This window comes from Phyllostomus discolor, chromosome 6, assembly GCF_004126475.2.
Source record: "Phyllostomus discolor isolate MPI-MPIP mPhyDis1 chromosome 6, mPhyDis1.pri.v3, whole genome shotgun sequence".
Lineage (NCBI taxonomy): Eukaryota > Metazoa > Chordata > Mammalia > Chiroptera > Phyllostomidae > Phyllostomus > Phyllostomus discolor.
The window spans coordinates 162,962,891-162,981,755 of NC_040908.2; the positions used below are offsets into that span (position 1 = coordinate 162,962,891).

The window sequence follows — 18,865 nt, forward strand, 5'->3', positions numbered from 1 at the left end:
CTGGAAATTCCTCACACTTCTTCAAATGGGACCTTCACCCCAGCTTGACGCTGCAGGTGTGTGGGTACTGGCCTCCCTGGGGTCCAGCAGCCCAGCCCTCCCTCCCTCCCCTCCCCTTCAGGAAGCCCCAAGGGACAACGGAAAGCCCCCCACAGAACTGTCAGGACCTGAGGCCCGAGGCCAACCGTGCCCATTTTCCAGATGAGGAGCCGAGGGCTTAGGGAAGGGCAGTGCCTGCCTGAGGACACGGGCAAGCCAGGGCTCCAGGGACAGGAACGGCCGCTTCTTGGCCGCCCAGCCCAGTCACCACAGGGACTGCAGGTGGGCACCTAGCTCCAGGCAGGCACAGGGAGAGCCTGGGGGGAACTGAGTGCAGTCAAGCTGCGCCCCCGCTGGTGCAGTGACCAATGTGATGCTGAGACAGGCAGGTGGCCCGCTGCCCACGGCCCTCTGAGGCCCCTGGTCACAGAGGCTGTGGGAGGAGCCTGGTGCAGGTGGAGGACATACTGGCTTCCCCCTCCTGTGCTGTGGGGCCACCTGCAGATGTGGCTCTCGGCCCTGGGCCCTCACCTGCTACACTAGCCCCGTCCCACTGTGCCCAGGAGTAAAGCGAGGCGAGCCCATGTCAGCACCCTGGGCTGCTGGTGAGCGGGCGAAAAACAGGAAGGGACAAGGCAGGCCCTTGGCGGATGTGACCCAGAGCACAGGGGAACTCCAAATACCACCATCCACCCATCCCCCAACCCCAACACCCAAATGGCCCAAGGGCCTGAACTCTTGTAGATCTCAGCAGACTCCAGCTCCAAAATCTATGCAAGTTCAGCCCTGACTGGTGTGGCTCAGCTGGCTGGGCGTCATCCCACAGAGCGAACGGTTGCAGGTTCCGTTCTCGGTCAGGGCATGTGCCCGGGTTGCGGGTTTGGTCCCTGATTGGGGTGCGAGCGGGAGGCAAGGGACCGACGATGTCTTGCTCCCTCTCTCCCGCCCTTCCCCTCTCTCTAAAAATAAATAAACCAAATCTTTTAAAAAAATTCATGCAAGTTCAATACTTTATTCCATAATATATCTGGGTTTGTTTTTATATAAAAATAACAGTTTTCCCTCAGTTTTTGCTCCAAGAAAACATGCCATGCTCACCCGTGTGGCTTCGTGTACCGTCCCCTGAGCCCCTGTCCTGTCGGGCCGACAACCGTGGCCTTGGGGCTGCCGAGCAGACAGGCTAGGGGGCCGAGGAGAGGATGGCAGGCCCGGGGGGGCGGCAGGGCCCCCCAGGCCCGGCCGGGGGTGGGGGCTGTCAGGCCTGCCTGAGCCGGCTCGGTGTCTGCAGCAGCCCTGGGTGCCGCCTTCACTGTTGGAGGTAGGCTTCCAGCCAGACGTTGCCAGACTTCTTCAGGGACCTGGAGGGGGGCGGGGGAGGGGTGTTAGGGATGCTACTGCAAGACACCAACCCCCCGTCCCCCAAGATGAAGGCTGTGAGTGGCGGTAGCCCCCTTCCCCTGCGGTGAGTGGCTGGGTGGGGCCGAAGCGGTGGACTGGGGAATGAAGCTCCCTTCTTGTGAACTGGAGTGGAATCCAGTTCTGGATTGGAATCTAGATGGGGGGAGGGGTAGAGGCAAGGCCAAGTGCAGGCAGGAGCCACCGTGGGCCTGTCCCTCCCCCCGCCCCCCCCCGCCCCGCTCTGTCTGTTGCCTCCTTCTGCTGGGCCCCGTGACCCAGAGATTTGTCAGGCCTGGCCCCTGTCCACCAGTAAGTAGCCCGGAGCAGTCAGGCAGAGGAGCCAGAAATGTCAACGACTTGTTAGGAAACCCCGGGCCAGGTGTTGTCCCGGGGCCGGGCCGGGTGCCGGGGGCTCGGGGGATGGGGCTGGGAAGGGTGGTGAAGGAGAAGAGGAGTGCAAACACCAGGACGGAAGGAAGGGCGGGCGGCCGAGGAGAGGGAACAGCAGGTGCCACGGCGCTGGGGCAGGAGAGCTCCGGCTGGGGAACCTGACCTCCGTTCCCACTGCCAGGGCCGCCCCTGGGGCCAAGCCCGTCGTCATCCCGCGCCGGGGCAGCTGCAGGCCCCGCGGCTCTGCTCTATCTACTTTGGCTCTCGCCCCATCAGAGCTGTCAGAGCATCTTCCCGGAACCCGATTCCTGCTTGTGCCTCCTCCTCCACTCTGCGGCTCTCCCACACACCAGCACCTGCCTCAGGGCTTTTGCACCGCCGTTCTCCTGCCCAGAATACTCTTCCCCCAGACGTCTCTCTCCCTGGCCATCCCTCTCCCCTCCCCCCCGGCTCTGCTCACTTCTCCCTTCAACACCGGCCACCTGCCACCCTGTGACGGAAACCGTGGCCCCTGGCTGGCGCTCCCCGGCTGCTCTCCGGGTTCCGCCCCACCCGTGGGTTTTATGGCTTTGCTTCTTGCCAAAGCACTGCTCCCTGTCTCCCATTTTCTGTGACTGGCTTATTTTAACGGCTTGTTTTCTGTTCCCCACGCTCGGCCAGGCAGGCAGGCAGGCAGGCAGCATCTCGGCCTGTTTTCCTCACTGGTGTGTCTGCCTGGGCCCGGGGGAGGGGGTGGGTGCGCAGATGCAGGGGAGGGAGGGAGGGAGGCCTCAGGCTTGTCGGGACAGACAGGCTGACGGGAATGGCCTTGTGTGCCAGCTCTCCCAGAGGGACCAGTGTGGGCTCAGAGACGGGGCCGGTGGGGCCCAGGGTGGCCAGGGGCCCCGGGGAGCTGCCATGACCCCTCACCCGACGATGTCCACTAGGGCCGTGAGGAAGGGCTTCACTTCGTAGACGAGCCCGTGCTTGGCACACAGCGCCTGGACCAGCGGTGCGACCCTGTGGTAGTTGTGCCGGGGCATCGCGGGGAAGAGGCTGGGGCGGGAGGGAGAGCAGGGGCTGACGCCTGACACGGTGGGGGTGTGCTGGGCGAACCACCACCCCTCATCGCGCAGACCCCCCCAGGGGTCCCGTCGTGACCCCCCCAGGGAAAGACACACCGCTGCCCCGCTGGGCCCCAGGGCCTGCACTCACTGGTGCTCGATCTGGAAGTTGAGGTGCCCGCTGAACCAGTCCATGAAGAGTGAGGACTCCACGTTGCAGGTGGCTGCCAGCTGCCGGGAGCAGGTGAGGGCACAGGTGAGGGAGGCTGGCACCAAGCCCGGGGCCCACAGTAGCCCCCGAACCCGGCAGCCCCATCAGGGCCCCTTCCCTCTCAACTGGGACCCCACCCACGCCAGGAGGTGCTCCTCCGGCCGCCCCCGCTGCCCACCTGAGAGCTGGCCCAGTCCCGGTGCTTCTCATGGCCGATCTCCTTGGGGATGTGGTTCATCTGCGTGATCCACACGAACCAGTGGCTCTCGAGGACCCTGTGGGGAGGCTCGGGCGCTGCCATGTCCACCTCACCACGGAGACCGGGCCTGGGCCTCGGCTTCCTCCTCTGTACAGGGGGACTGTGGCAAGCCCGCCCCCACTGGAGCCCCCCGCTGAGAGGGGCAGGCTCCCCATCAGGCAGAGCCCAGAGCAGCCCGCCCACTGTCCGGAGAGCCCACCACTCTCGTGTCGTTTGATCCGCCGACAGCCCAGGGGGTCTCTGAGGGTGGAGGGCTGCAGTCAGGGCCCCGGCTGCCTGTGTGTGACCCCACCCCCCGCCCTGCCGTTCTGAACTGCCATACCTGACAGCCACGAAGAGGAGCAGCACCCCAGAAACGCTGTAGAAGGGGAGGTAGGACAAGAAGAAGCGGGAGTAGAAGCTGGCGGCCCAGAGGAGGTCCTGCAGAGAGCGGAGGACACAGGTCTCAAAGCAGCCGGAAGGGGCAGGGCCGAGGTCATCCGTGCCTTCTGCCTGATGTGCCTCGGAGCCCTGGACAGCTCCCTGCCTGCTCCCTGCCTGTGGCCTTGGTTTTCTCAGCCAGGGAAAGGGGCAGGGGTCCTGCCCTGCCAGCGGAGCATGGAAGTGAGGGTGCCATGGAGGGGCTGAGGTGGGGGAATCCCACCCCCAGGGAGGACACCATGCCGGGCCCTGGGGACACGGTTGCTCTCCCCCTGCACGCGTGTACCTCACTGTTGCACGCACACATGCCTGTTTGCATTCGTGGACAGGGGTTGCTCCCTGATGCCCCCGCCTCCTGCCACCATGGCTGTACACCTGGGGGGACCAAAGCAGGGCCCACTCACCCTCCACTGCATGCACACCAACATGTAGGCCAGATTCTCCACCTCGAAGTTCACCAGGGTGAGCAGCGGTGGGCCAACTGCAAGGAGGGCATGCGAGGGCTCAGGCACCGGGCCGGGGGCTGGGCAGGCTGGGCAGGTGGGGTGGGGGCGGGGCTCTGTCTCTGCGGGAACGCCAGTGGGACTGGGTGCCGGGCCCTGCCAGCCAGGGTGAACCCACCTCACCCTCCATTCCTCCCTCAGCATCTGAGCCTGCCCAGGCTGACCTTTACCTCACTGCCTCCCGTGTCCCCTCAGCAGGTCGGGGCCAGCCTTGCATGTCCCCATCCTGTCCCCTCTGGCCACACCCCTTGAGTTCTCGCCCTGCCCACCCCAATGATTGCTCAAAAGCTCTAGAGGCCTGGACCACTCTGATGTGAGGGCAGAAAGGAATGCTGAGAGCTCCGGGCAGGGCTGTGGCCACCTCTGGTCTTAAGGCACCCTGGGCAGAGAGGCCGGCTGGGGCGGCCCAGCCGGGCCTGGAGGAGGCTCGGAGGTGCCAGGGCTGAGGGGTGGCTAACAAGTGCCCCTTCCCCAGAGAGGTTCCGGAAGCTGCTCAGTGTCGGCCGGCACGGGCAGACAGTGCAGGCTCAGGTGTGGTCCCCACCCCAGCCACGTCCTCACCATTGTGGGGACACAGGGACACTCACTCAGGAAGAAGTACAGGTGCTGGTGGTTGTAGGGTAAGTATCTTCGTTTCTTCCTGCCGTACTGCGGAGACAGGCGGTGGCTCAGGGGGGCGGCTCTCCAGGACCCTTCCGCCCAGGCAGGGGCCAGGGCCTGGCTGGGACCACGGGACAAAGGCAACTCCAGATTCTAGCCAGTGGGCCCATCATCGCCAGCAGGCTGGGAAGGGGGGAGGGGGTGCCTCTGGGGTGGGAGTCAGCCTGGAACTAGAGTGGGGGGCTTGGTTGGGGGCTAGGGCTGGGCCACAGTCGGGGGCCCCCGGGGGCTACCAGTTCCCGCTCAGCTGCAAGCCCCGCCTGTGTGTGTCGCTGTGCTCCCCACGAACCTCCACAGAGGACTCCCCCAAGAGGAAGACGGGCGCCAAGGTCACATCCGGGTCCTTGGAGAAGATGTTGGGCTTGGCGTGGTGCTGGAAGTGGCGGAAGTTCCACCAGTGGGCGGAGAAGCCCTGCAGGGGAGGAGGGGTCCTCAGGGGCGGGGCCAGGCCGTGTCCACCCCTCAGAGCCTGCACGCGCGCGCGCGCGGGCAGTCCCAGCGTGGCTCCCCGACTCAGCCCCTCGAAGCCCAGCACACACCCCACCCTCACCTTCAGCTGTCCCATCACAAACTGCTGGGCCAGGTTGTTCCACCAGGACTTCCTGAAAACAGAGGCGTGGCCCAGGTCGTGCTGCAGGTACCAGCTCTGAGCCTGGGGAGAGAGGCAGGCTCCAGAGCCTTGACACCTGGCTCCGGCTACAGGGAACCCCGCTGGCTGCCTGGGGCCCCAGGGAGCCCCACGCCCCCGGCTCACCGGGCACACCCACAGCGAATGCTCCATTCTAGGGACCTGTACACCAGCTTCCTCTTTTCCAGAACACCGGGTTTCGGGAGGTCTGGGGACCCGCACTTCTCGGAGCTGTGGGCAGCAGCCCTCTGGCTCCACGCCCTGTGCCCATCCAGGGTCCAGCAAGGAGCTTCCTCAGCTCATTTAAAATACAGCTGGACCCTCAGGTACACGCCTTATGGGGTCTCCGGCTGGTCGTTTGTTCATTTATTCATTCATTCATTCACTCATTCGGCAAATGCACCCAGAATGTTCACAGGTGTCTGTTGGGCAGTTTCGGGGCTGCAAGACAGTGCTGGGGTCACCTGGGAGACAGCCATGATGAGGGTGGCGAGGATGCTGGGCCCCCAGCCGGAGCCAAGGAGGTAGATGACCAGCCAGGCGAGCACCTCCATGGCCAGGATATGGCCCAGCAGGAAAGCGAAGAAGGTGGGCCTGGCCTCGAACAGCTTCATGTCCTTGGCTGCCTGGTGCAGGGCTCGGAAGTCCTCGACCAGCTGGGCCTGCCAGGGTGAGCGGCCGGTCAGGGGAGGAGGGAGTGAGGTCCCAGTTGCCCCAGAAAACCCCCGCAGCCACTTCGCCCACACCAGGCCCAAAGGCTGTGGCCACAGGGGTCAGAGGGACAAGAGCACTTGGCTTGGGGAGTGACCTGGATTGCTGCCTGGTGGCACAGGCTCCCCTACAAAGGGTCGGGGGTGGGGGGAGGGTACGTGAGAAGCAGAAAAAGGCAGAGTGGGCAAAACCCTTAAAGCACGGCTCGTCAAAATCCTCATTGTACATGGGGGTGCTGGGCCCAGAGCAGGGAGGGTGTTGCCTGGGGACAAGTGCTGACCCAGCCAGCTCTGCGGGGGCCGTGAGCTCCTGGCAGGCGTGCCTACAGCTCTTCCTACGGCTGCCTGCCTGCCTGCCTGCCTGCCAAGGAAGGAATGGCAAAGCAGCCCGGACTCCCGGCTGCCGGGGCCCCTTGGGGTAATGCAGATGGAGCTACTACCAGCCACGCCCCTGCCTCCACCCCCTCCTCCCAGGGCCCTCCAGAGACGGCTCAGCCTCCACCAGGGCCCTGCTCACGTTCTGGGATCCATCCTGGCTGGGCTCCTCTGGGGCCAGCTGTCCAATCAGCAGGGGCTGCAGGAACTTGCGTACAAAATTGAGGTCCCGGTGGAAGGCATGGAAGGCATCCTGAGGAAGAGCAGACAGTCAGGTGGGCGGACAGACAGACAGACAGCTGGCAGCACCCAGAGGCAGTAGACGAGGTGGAAGGACCGTTGACGGAAGGGCAGAGCAGACAAGACAGATGGACGGACCGAGAGCTGGTTGGTCAGCCGCCATGGAAACAGCACCACGTGGTGCTATTTCCCCGAGCCTGCCCTGGTCCTCCCCAGCTGCCTCGCCCAGCACAGGGGGCCCTTCTCCAAACCTGGCTGGGTGCGTGCGTACAAATCTGGGTTTGCAGGAAGGTCTCCCTGGAAGACTCTCGGTGCCTTTCATGACTGGGTTCAACTTTTCCAAAACAGAGCGATCTGGGACGCTTTCTGGAACTCACATGCTGTTCTACAGCATGTAAAATGAGGCCTGGGTCAAGCCGTCACATTGTCCCCGCTTCACAGGCACAAGCACGGGGTAGAGGGTGCGTGGGTGGGAGACCTGTACTCGAGGGCCACTGGGCCGCCGGGCCACTGGGAGGGAAAAAATCAGTGGGGGGCATGCAGACTGAGATCTTGGACGTTTGTTTGTAAGAGACATACTCGAACAGTTCCTTTAAAAAGCAGGAGCGGAAAAGCGCTCCTAAAAAGCGCACGTTTTTAGAAAGGAAGTAAATAAATAATCTAGCATTCTCCGTCGTAGCAGGGGCGGAGGTAGGACGCCACGCAGGTGAAGGGGTTAGAGGAGGAACACGGCACGAAGACCGATGAAGGGCTGGAAGAAGAAGACTCCCGTCAGGAAGGGGCCTGGGCATCTCCGAAGGGTTAGTAAACTTGAACTTGACATCTGGGGCTCGCTTACGCTCCCTGATCTAGTCTGGGTGTAGTGGCCTCATTCCTGCTCACAGTCCTGTAGCTGGTTTGGATCCTTGGGCTTGCAGAGTCTCTGAGGAGCTGGCCACAGCCACCCCGAGGCCTGAGCTGAGCTGAGCTGAGCCAGCCGTGACTAGAGTGGCGTTGTCCCCATGGGCCCGGGGGAGGTGGCAGCTGGCTGCTCAAGGAAATACTTTTGAAGAAGATTGACTGGGAACAGAGGTCTCCCATTGTCTTCTCACTAATGAGCCTACCAGCTTTTGATGAGTGTTCAGACAGCAGTGACAGCTGGGCCCCTGTACTTACTGCCAGACATCCCAGTCCTGGGGGAAGGACCCGCGTGGGCCCCACCCCCCACTGGGCCCCACTCAGAGGCCACACCTGCAGGATGCCCGCTCTCTTACTGGCCCAGGGCACTGGCCCAGGACAGTGGGGGAGGGGGAGTGGGAGCGGGAGGGGGGAGGGTAAGATTTCTGGAGTAAACCAGGCCCTGGGGAAGGCTGGCCTGGGGCCCCTCCCTGGGGTTCCGAACAGAAGAGGGAGCTGTGTGGGCTGCTGAGTGCAGATCTCCCCTGGGAGAGCCTGGATGGAGGGGCGGCACACCTGGGAGGCAGGGGCTGGAGGGAAGATGGCTCTTAGGGCTGTGCTGACCCCACTCATCGTGACCCTGAGTGCATCTATGTGGCCGGGACTAGGCAAATCTGGGGACAAATCTAGAGTCTCCAGGGCCATTGTGGCTCTGGACTGCTAAGGGTTTTTTTTTTTTTTAAGATTTTATTTATTTATTTTTAGAGAGGGAAGGGAGGGAGAAAGAGAAAGAGAGAAACATCAATGTGCGGTTGCTGGGGGTCATGGCCTGCAATCCAGGCATGTACCCTGACTGGGAATCGAACCTGGGACACTTTGGTTCGCAGCCCGAGCTCAATCCACTGAGCTATGCCAGCCAGGGCGTTTTTTTTTTTCCCCCTTAACTTTTTCCTTTTTTGGGAGGGAAGAGGTGGGACGGGGGTGGAATAGGTCTGCCTGAGGCCAGCCGGCAGGGCATGGGTTCTCGACTTCCTGCAGAAAGATTTCACGACACAAGTCCAGGTGATTCTGGGAGTACATATATTAAAGCTGGGGACGGTGAAACGGAGGAAGCGTGTGGGGCAGAAGCGGCACCGGGAGAGCCTGGGCGGTGCTCTGCTCTGTCTCCCTAGAAATGTGGTCGGACAGGAGGGACCCACGCTTGGGCTGCATGAGCTCACTGAGAAGTAAAAGCCACAGTGGCAGAAGCGAGCCAAGCGGGGCTGCTGTGAGCTCCCTGGGAGTCAGGGGGAAAGGGGCCTTGCAGGCGGACGCAGGGGGTAAGCCTGGGACCAGCTGCCAGTGGCCGCTGCTGCTCTGGTTGCCAGTTTCCTGAACCCCGAGATCAGAGGGACACACGCCCACGGGAGAAAGGCATGGGCGTGCTCTACAGAGAGCACCTTTTCCTTAATTTTTTCATTGTAGTGAAACATGCATCGAATTTACCATTTTAACCATTTTTTCAGCGTGCAGTTCAGTGGCATTAAGTGTATTCACTGTGCCATGAGACCATCATCACCACCCAGCTCCGGAACTCTTTCCTCCGCCCACCCGGAGCCCCGCCCACCCTGAGCTGAGCCCCGCCCCCAGGAAACACTAACTCCCACCCCGCCCCCACCGGTGGCATCCACCGTTCCGCTTTCTCTCTAAGTGACTACTCTAGGGACCTCGCAGAAGAGCGAGCCTACGATATTTGTCGTTTTGTGACTGACTCGTCACTTAGCAGGTCTTTGAGGTCCATCTCTGCCGCAGCCCGTGTCAGAATTTCTCGCCTTCTGAAGGCTGCAGGAGTGCTGACTCTGCTTCCCTCTCGTTTCCCCTGCAAGTCCCCCGGCAGCGCGCAGCGCCCGAGGCTCACGCACACAGCCACACGGGCACACTCACAAGGACCCAGAGGGGCACACTTGTCACAGAAATGCAGCCGGCGTCTGATGCGTGTGCCTCCACGCACGTGGACACACCCACCGCCCCACCTCAGCACCAAGACTCGGACACACGGGAGCACACTCAGAGACGCACACGGTCAGAGCCCGAGAGAACTCGGCTCAGACAGACACGGCCCCGCGCACACGTGGCAGGTGGCAGGCGCACGAACTCACAGAGCAGGATGCAGGTGCGGTGGGCACCACCCCAGGATTTCCTGCCTCTCAGTCCTTCCTCTCTCCCACCTTGTGTGTCTGTTCTGGGGCCGCCCCGGTGCCCAGCCGACGCCCGGGTGCTCCGGGACCATGGACTCGAGATGAGGTGCTATGGGAGCGGGCCCGCTTCCCTGCCTCCTTCCCTTCCACCCAGATTCACCCAGGCAAGGCCTGGGGGTTCACGGAGGGAGAGGGCGGAGCCAGACCCATCCAAGGGACCTGCAGCTGGTCCTATCCCTTGGAATGAGACGTGACCGTTCAGGGCCGGGGGCCAGGACTCCGCGGGTCCCTGTTGAGCAGGGCGGCTCCTGGGGCTGGGCGGGCGCCACTGAGCCTGGGCTTCTCGCTCTCGGGAGCCAGCAAGGTGGGTCCCTGGCCTCCGCCCAAGTCCTGATGCACTAGCAAACAGCTCTTTCTGGAACACTGGCTGGAGCCATGTGACCTCGTCCTCTCCGCGCCTCCACTTAAGGACCCAGGAGCCCGGAGGAGGACTCCAAGCGGTTAAGCCACTTATCCAGCTCCGTTTTAATGGAGGCTGGACCAGAACCCAGCCTGCCTCCACAGCTGTGCTTCTGAACACTCGGCAGTAGCCCCAGGGCGGCTACTCTCCGGCCAGAGGGGAGGCAGCGGATCTCCCTTGTCCGGGGCGGGGGTGGTCCTCACCATGAGGCCGGTCACCAAGGACCTGGCTGCTGTGAGACTGGGCTGTGGAGGGACAGGAGGGTGGTTCTGGGGTTTCTTGGCCACACTGATTGAGTTTCAGGGCACGGCAGGCGACCCCCCATCACCCACCGCTGGTGAACTCACAAAACCGTCCTTGCAGGGGCCTGTGTGCGAACCCTGGGCCCCTCCCCCACCCAACAGGCTGAAGGAGGCTCTGGGCCTTGGAACAAAGTCAGGAGTGACCACTGGCGTCAAAGCTGTGCCCCAAACAGACGCTGCTGGCGGCACAGCATCAGGCTGTGCGCACGGCGGTGTCCGCCGAGCAGGGCCTGCAGAGTGGGTGTGAGCGAGAGCACACGAGAGCCAGCGCCCGAGGCTCCACAGCCCACCAGGCAGGGGTGAGTCATCCTCCTGGGAGGAAACAGAGGCTCAGGGGGGTGGGAACGCCTGCCCGGGCCAGAGTCAGCAGGGGCACACCTGGGACTGAAACCCAGGTCCCAGCAGGATAGAACCATAACAATAAAAAGAGCCACCAGGGCCCGTCTTCTGTGATGGCCACGCCCTCCCAGGGTACAGCGACCACCCAGCTCCGCCTGGGTCCCTGGAAACCTGCCCCCCCCCCAGCCCTGAGCTCCCTGTAGCAGCTGGTTAAAGGGCAGTGTAGGGGTGGGGAGTGGCACCGGAGCCAGCCTGTCGGGGATGGAAGCTGAGCTGCCACTTATGAGCCGGGCCACGCAGCCACAGAGGTCACCCCCTTCTGTTCTGTGCCTTCTCATCAGTAAACCAGGAACCACAACCGCCCCTCGCGTGGGCCTCGGGGTGGGGGAGGACCCAGTCAGTGCAGGTGGTGCGCGCAGAAGGGGCCAGGCGTCCGGTGAGCCCCCCCCACCCCCGCCCCCGGCCTGACATGCCGCCTCCTGAGCCCACTCTGATGTCGTGCCCTAGAAGGGTGGGTGGGTCTCCAGGGGTGACAGGGACAGGCTGTGGGACAGTGTATCCTGCAGGTCCAGTCCCGGCCAACCTGAGGCTGAGGGATGAATGAGACACAGTGGGGGTGGGGAGCATGTCTGGCCACACTCTCCCAAGATTCTGGAACGTTCCCGATCAGAAAGAGGGTGGGGCAGGGCTGCTGGGGTGGTCTGGGTCTGCTCCCGAAGCCTTTGCCGAGGAGGTGGCAGTGGGTTGTGGAGATGCGGCCATGCCTCCAAGGACGCCCCGGGCGTTTCTCCCTCCCTCCCTGCCCCGGGGCCGGAAGGCAGAGCGGGAACTCGGCCTTGGCATTCAGATGCTTCTTCCCATCCTCTCCCGGGAACTTCTCACAGGAGGCCAACGGGCAAGCGCTATCAGTAACCCCATTTTACAGATGTGGAAACCGAGGTACGAAGAGGCCAAAGGGCACACATCTCTGGACATGGCACGGCCAACTCCCCGCCCACACAGCAGAGCCCAGGTTAAGGACTGATGCCCTTAGGAGGCTGTCCCGTCTCTCCAGCACGGCTGGTGTCCCTGGTGATAGGCTGGTACACATGCCAGGGCCTTCTCCACCCAGCACCCTGGCCTCACAAGTGTCACTGACCCAGCCGTGGCCCCAAAGTGGCCAGGCCCCCTGGCTCTTGGTTGTCTCTCCACCACTAGGCTCAGTTCTTAGCTATTCCGTGAGAAGCCCGTGACAGCTCAGGACCCTCGGGAAGACACAGGAGGGCTACCAGCACCCACACCTCTGCACACTGCGGTCCTGCCGGGGCCCAGCAACTCTGACTCCTCCCCCAGGGAGGGGGCGGGCCAAGGCAGCGATGCTGGGGAGGGGCTGGGGGTGGGACATTGCAGGAAATGCCTGCAGAGCGCAGACAGGTCACACATCATCGGGCAGCAGGGCTTTCACGGCAGCCAGTGTGATGAGTGGAAGGAGACAGTGTGTGGGCCCTGGACCCAGGTCCCCCAAGTTCATGGCCAGCACCCTCTGGGCCCCGCCCTCACTCCAGAGCCTCAGGATCTGCCCTGCCTCTCCCCAACTCCCACCCAGACACAACCCTACCCTCCAAGCCCTACGAGGAAGGTCCTGTCCCTCAAGGGCCCCCAAGAAGGTACCTTTTTATCACCCACATATTGCCTCAGCCTCTTCATCTGCAAAATGGGCTGACACTACCACCTGCCTCATCGGGTAGTTGTCTGATGGCCACACTGAACTATATCCCAGAGGGTGCCCTGGCACACCTGCACCCAGAGCATCCCTTGCCCTCCGCCCTGGCCACACCTGCCCTTTGGGACCCATCATCTCGTCCCTTAGCCCCCTGCCCTTCTCCCGGGAGGCTCTGCCTTCCCCTTCCCTACTAAGGATCATGTTAAATCTGTATCAGATTCTCCCGGCTTCCCTGCTGTGCCCTGCAAAGCCCCCTTACAATAAAACCCAAGTGCTGCTTCCAAGGACACAGAACCCAGTGGGAGCAGCCCTGCCACCCTATGGCCTAACTGCCTGCCCGGCCCACGGCTCAGCTCCAGCCGTGACGACACCTACTGTTCCTTAAATGTGTGGCACAGGTTCCCATCTCGCAGCCTCCCACCTCGCACTGTGCTCCAGCCAGTCCACCTGCCAAGGAACTCCCTCCTTGCAGAGGTGTGTGTGGTTCACAGCTGTATCTCCAGAGGTGAGAGCAGAGTCCGGCACTTAGGATATAATTCAAGAATGAATGAACGGGCCCTGGCTGGTGTGGCTCAGTGGACTGAGCGCCAGCCTGCGAACCAAAGGGTCGCCGGTTTGATTCCCAGTCAAGGCACATACCTGGGTTTCGGACCAGGACCCCAGGAGTGAGCATGTGAGAGGCAACCACACATTGATGCTTCTCTCTCTCTCTTTCTCCCTCCCTTCCCCTCTCTCTAAAAATAAATAAATAAAATCTTTTTTTTTCTTTACAAAAGAATGAATGAATGGAATAAACAGCTAAGGTGGCTAAGTCACAGTGTAGCACGTGGTGAGGAACATATGCTGTGGGTTCAAATCCCAGAGCTAACTTCTAATTTCCACTCACTTTGCTTCTCTCGGCCCCGTTCCCTCATCTGTAAAGTGGGGAGAATGACGATGGTACCTGCCTTACGGGGGTCTTGGGGACTAAAGGAGAGAGTATCTATCAGTCCGGCTTCGGAGCCGTAGCGGGGGCTCGGGGCCTGGCTCTGGCACCCTTCTGCCCGTGGAGAGTTGTGACATCCTGGGACGGGACACACGGTCTCGGGCAGCGGCCAGGCCGCACCCTCCCTGGCTGGCCTAGGCTATCCATGACTTGTAGACGAACCTGGCCTGGGGCCCAGAGCTTTCTCCCCAGGGTACCCGCTTTGTATCCCAGGATGGCCGCAGGCTGACCTCATGGCACAGGAACTCTGGGAATTTCCTGGCAGGAAGGCTTCTGCTGCCTGGACATGGAAACAGCTGATGGGCGGCCAGGGCCCGTGGAGGCGGTTTCAGGAGCACCACTCTGGCGAGACGGCGGCCCCGCCCCCACCTGTGCTCCAGGACCCGGGACAGGAGGCTGCGGTCTGGGCTTGACCGCACAGGGCACTGGGCTGCTCCGGCCCCCGGACTGCCTGGTGGGCCTATTGTGGACAAAGACTGGGGTCCCCCCAACCCCGACCATGTCATAATCCCTTTGGCCTAAACGGACCAGGTATTCCAGCAACTCCAGTCCAATGTTTGGGGCCTGGAGGAAGCTAAGAGATGGCTTAAGGCAACTCCTTCCTGTTGCAGACACAGGTGGAACCAGACAAGGTCACTCAGCGAAGGAGTGGCTGTCCCAGGGCATTGTGCAGTCTGCAGGGCCCACCCACACTGACCAGCCAGCAATACACACTGACCAGGAACAATGATGGGGCAGCCCTGGGGCCACACAGTTGAGAGGCCCAGGGCAGTTCTCAGCCAGATTGCGGTCTGACCCAGCTCTCCCCATCTTACAGATAAGGAAACTGAGGCTCAGAGGAATGACGTGCCTGGTTCAAAGTCACTCAGGGCCCCCAATGGCTGAGCCATGACCCAGCCCCGGGGAATAGACAGGGAAACTAGAAGCAAAACTTCATTGGTGAGGAATCAATGAGAAAGCTGTCAGATGGAATTCTCAGGGTCAAGAGCTAGCTGTATGACGGGGTTCTCCTCTCTCTGGGGGGCAAGAAGGAAAATGCACTTAATAAATGCTCTCTGGCCCTGGCTGGTGTGGCCCAGTGGACTGAGTGCTGGCCTGAGAACTGAAAGGTCACGGGTTCGATTCCCAGTCTGGGCGTATGCCTGGGTTGCAGGCCAGGTCCCCAGTTGTTGGGGGCGTGTGAGAGGCAACTGATCGATGTATCTCTTACACACTGATGTCCCCCTCCCCCCCTATCTCTCCCCTCCCCCTCTAAAAGTAAACAAATAAAATCTCTAAATAAACACACAAATAAATAAACAAACACTCTGTTGCCATCTCCTTGGCTGCCCCCAGCCTGTCTTACAGATCAGAGGTTGAAAAACGCCGGAGAAGGCACCCATAGGATCCTCAAGGAGCGAGCCAGGCTGGGTGGGGGGAAGGGCCGTGGCACCTCTCACCCCCAGACCCTGACAGTCGTGCACACATGTGCAACGTGCACAGACTGTAGGTGTGCACGGGCAGCGTTCGCACACCTACAGGCCGGTACATGGTCGCACACTCACTGGCCCATGGTCAGCTTCAAATCTGTGGCCACCCCCCGCCGGCCCCTCAGCGCCTCAGGACGAGGCTTTCTGTCGGTGTCGAGAGTTTTAGGAGGTTTCTGACTCTCACCCCGCAGCGTCCTGGGGTGGAAGTGGGGAAAAATTCCTCTAAAACAGTGATTTTCAACCCGTGTGCCGCAAGAATCTTTGACACACACAGTATCTGGCTACTTAGGGATACTGACCTCTTTTCCTTTCGGTTATCAAATAAAATAATAACAACGGCCGCCACAATAGTCATCTGGTGTGAATGAATCAAAATTATTTGGATCAGCAGAAAACGTATTCTCTGGCGCTCCGCAGAATGTCAGTCGTTTGCATGTGCAGCGGGACGAGAGGGGCTGGAAATCTTTGCTTTGAAAGAGTCCTGTGAAGAGCACCCAGCCCATGGGAGAGGGTGAGGGGCAGGGGGCAGGGGGCCTGGCCACAGGAATACTGACCCTCTTGGGACAGCACGCCATCTCTTTTGCTGCCTGAACTTCTGAGCCCCGCAAGACCTTCCGAGTCCGCGGTGAGGCCCGCCAGGCCTTATGGACGGACAAGGGCAGAGAGCCTCACGCCCCAACTCCTAGGCCCCCCGTGGGGGACTTCGGGAACGGGCCTGATGAGGAGTCCCAGTTGGCTGCTCTGCCACTGGACTCCAGCCAGATGGTCTCACTTGGGCCAAACCCCACGCCTCCTTGGCCAAGATATGTCTAGACATGTGCCGGGAAGGGGAAGTCGGGGTCCCCAGGGTCCAGCCTGGTCCTGGGGTGATTGTGCTTCCCAAGGAGGCCCACCCAGCCTGGCTGGCAAAGTTCTCGCACAGGCAGCTGCCAGCCCAGGGGAGGTGAGTCACTGACCCTCACTGACTGACATTTACGGCGGCTCTTGGGCAAGCCTGCATACCTCTGGGCTGGGCTCAACCTTTGCTGCCCAGCCCCCGGCCTCGGACCGCACATCCTTGCCCAGCCCCTGGGGTCTCCGCCCTATCCCTGACACCAGCATGAGGGCCTGGTCCGGGGAAGCCCAGAACTGAGAGGAGGAACCTCAGAGCAGCACCGGGGACCCTCTGCTAGGGCAGGTTCTTTCCGCCATGACACACCCACCTCCGAGAGCCCCTTCCCTCAGCACAGCGCAGCGCCAGCCCAGCCCTGGTCCACGGCCGGATATGCAGACCTCCGTGCGGGGACATGGCCCCCTTACCCCTCATCAGTCCCCTGCCAGTCCATCTCAACTCGGGGTCACCGGCCAGGAGGTCAAAGGTCAGCTAGGGAGGGCGCTCAGGCCCCGCAGGAGAAGCAGGGTACAATGCCCACCATCAGGCCCCAGCGAGCGTCAGGCTCCACCCCGCCGGCGGCGGGTTTCCTTACCGTGGCGTCCTCAGCGCCGAGGTGGCCGATGAGGCGACTGCCCCCCGGGTGCCGCTGTGCCCAGCGGCTGATGTCGTAGACGCGGCGCTCGATGACCAGCCACATGTCGCCCGGCAGGTTGTGCGGGCGGATCTGCTCCCAGCAAAAGGTGGGCAGCGGCGCCCCAAGCCGCGCGGGCCCTTCGCGCGGCCCTGGCTCCCCGCCGGGCTCCGCGACGCCGCCCATGGCTGCGTGCACAAGTCCTCGGGCACCGGGGACCTTTCTGAGATCCCCGCGAGACACGGAAGGGAACGAGGTGGTCTTCTCCGGGGCTCCCTCCGCCGCCACCCGCTCCTCCGCGGCCCCGCCTCGCTGCTGCAACCGCCGTACGAGCGTGCGCCGCTCGGCTCTCCCTTCCGCGCAGAACTTTCCTCCCTTATAACCGCGCCGGCGGCTCGCCGGCCAGCCGCCCCCGTCCCGGCCTCGCCGCCCTCCCCGCGCTCCAATCCCGGCGCAGCGCCTGGGCCCCCATTGGCTGCGGGGTGCTCCGACCGCCGGGGAGGACAGTGTCGAGGCGGGCCCGCCCCGCCCCTAAGCCCGCGGCTACCGCGCCCGGCCCTTCCCCGGGACTCTGTCGCTGGCCAGGGCTCTGTCAACTCGCAGGCTCCAGGCTCGGCGGCGGGGCGGGAATGGGGAGGGACAGGGACAAACACCGACAGCCGGCGTCCGCTGCTCCCGCGGAAGCTCACATCTGCTCCTGATGGGCTTGGAACAACAATGAGGATAACGGGCTTCCTGCCACGCATCCTTGAACATTAAACCTTGAGCGCACAGAGTTGGAGACGCTACCTCGGGGTGACGGGGTGACCGTAAGCAGCCTTCAAGCAATGGGCCACCAACGTCTGCACAAAGAGGCCGCCTTCAGGGCTGAGGGACTGGCCCTGTCTGTGGCCGGTGGTCTTTCTGCTGTCGCGGCTGTAGGGTTGAAGATGTTGAGGGGTGGCCCCTGGGGCAAAAGGAACGGAGGGGCGCTGGAGTTCATAATAGGGCACTACCATTCACTAGGGGCCTGGCTCGGTGGCTTGCTTGTTACTGCCCCTGCCCCCTATTTTTTACTTAAATAAACTCAAGCTCTTTTGACAGTGTTGAGTTTTCTACAAATGACTCCGTATCTATTTGGGATAAAGACCCCTGCTCCTAAAAGTTGATTTCACGACTTGAGGCAGATGAAATCAGGCCAAGGTCGTGCTTCAGGGCGGAGGTGTCAAACTCGCTTGCACATCAGAATTACCAGAGAGCGTGTTAAGGTAGGGCTGCCAGGTGGCCAGACTGGGACTCTGCAGGCTGGAGGGCTGCATTTCCAACAGGCTTCCAGGCGCAGCTGGTGTGCTGGTTCAGAAATGCACTTTGGGGCCCCTAAGTACAGTGGATCCTTGAGCAACGAGGGTTTGAGCTTTGGGGGGTATTTTGTTTTTTCAGTAAACATACGGTGGGCCTTCCACATTTTGGAGTTTCTCATTGGAGGGTTCAACCCACTGCAAATGCAAAACAGTATTTTCTATCCTGGGCTGGGAAATCCCGGATGCAGAGGGCCAGCTGAATCCATTGCTCTGCACCATTGTACATCAGGGACTTGAGCCTCCGTGGACTGGGGTGCCTGTGGGAGTCTCGGAGCCGATCCCCTGAGGATACCACAGACGACTGACGTGTTGGGGGACTCAAAAGTTACACGCGGATTTTTGACTGCAAGGGCATCGGCACGCCCTAGTCCCTTTGTGTACAAGGGTCGACTGTGTATCTCTCTGATGGGCTGACATTTTGTCTTGGTCTAACAGTTTGTAGGACATCATTGTAGCTAATATTGGTGGAATAGGCACCCAGGGCCCAGAGAGACGACTGGGGAGGCCTCTGGGTTCTCTTTGGTACCAGGAACCCGGGCTTTGGTTGCCAGGACAACTGGTGATGCCCTGAGGTCATCCCCAGCAGGACTGCCTGAGTCCTTTTCACTGTGGCGTCCTCAAACCTGCTCCAGAGCCTCTGTGTGTGTGGGGGGGGGGGGGGAGGGGCAGAGCAGAGGGGTGTGACTGGCAGCTGAGGCTGGAGGTCACTCCCGATGCCCCTGCACCCACAGCATTCACACAGGGGCATGAGGGTGGAGGAGGCCGCCTCTTGGAGGAAATAACCCTTCTGCACCAAAACACAGAGATATATACTGATGGTTGCCAAAGGGGGAG

At 61.9% G+C, this 18,865-nt stretch overlaps 1 protein-coding gene across 1 annotated transcript; it reads right to left on the bottom strand.

Annotated features, from left to right (window-relative positions):
* Positions 1-1,031: 1,031 nt before the first annotated feature.
* On the bottom strand, positions 1,032-17,062 carry FADS3 (fatty acid desaturase 3). The gene is made up of 12 exons (XM_028516276.2): positions 16,653-17,062; positions 6,779-6,889; positions 6,016-6,213; positions 5,474-5,575; positions 5,213-5,335; positions 4,851-4,911; positions 4,165-4,241; positions 3,663-3,760; positions 3,260-3,356; positions 3,022-3,101; positions 2,737-2,862; positions 1,032-1,397 (listed from the first exon to the last, which is right to left on the bottom strand). Exons 1-12 carry the CDS (start codon positions 16,875-16,877, stop codon positions 1,346-1,348), a joined length of 1,350 nt encoding a protein of 449 aa, XP_028372077.1. The 5' UTR covers positions 16,878-17,062; the 3' UTR covers positions 1,032-1,345.
* Between the last annotated feature and the right edge of the window lie 1,803 nt (positions 17,063-18,865).

Excerpts from the sequence above, each read along its gene's own strand:
- FADS3 (XM_028516276.2), bottom strand. The coding sequence starts at position 16,877 with ATGGGCGGCGTCGCGGAGCCCGGCGGGGAGCCAGGGCCGCGCGAAGGG. Across the intron at positions 4,912-5,212 it reads TGGGGGAGTCCTCTGTGGAG|TACGGCAGGAAGAAACGAAG; the intron begins GTTCGTGGGGAG and ends CTGTCTCCGCAG. Across the intron at positions 3,357-3,662 it reads CTCCTCTTCGTGGCTGTCAG|GGTCCTCGAGAGCCACTGGT; the intron begins GTATGGCAGTTC and ends GCCTCCCCACAG.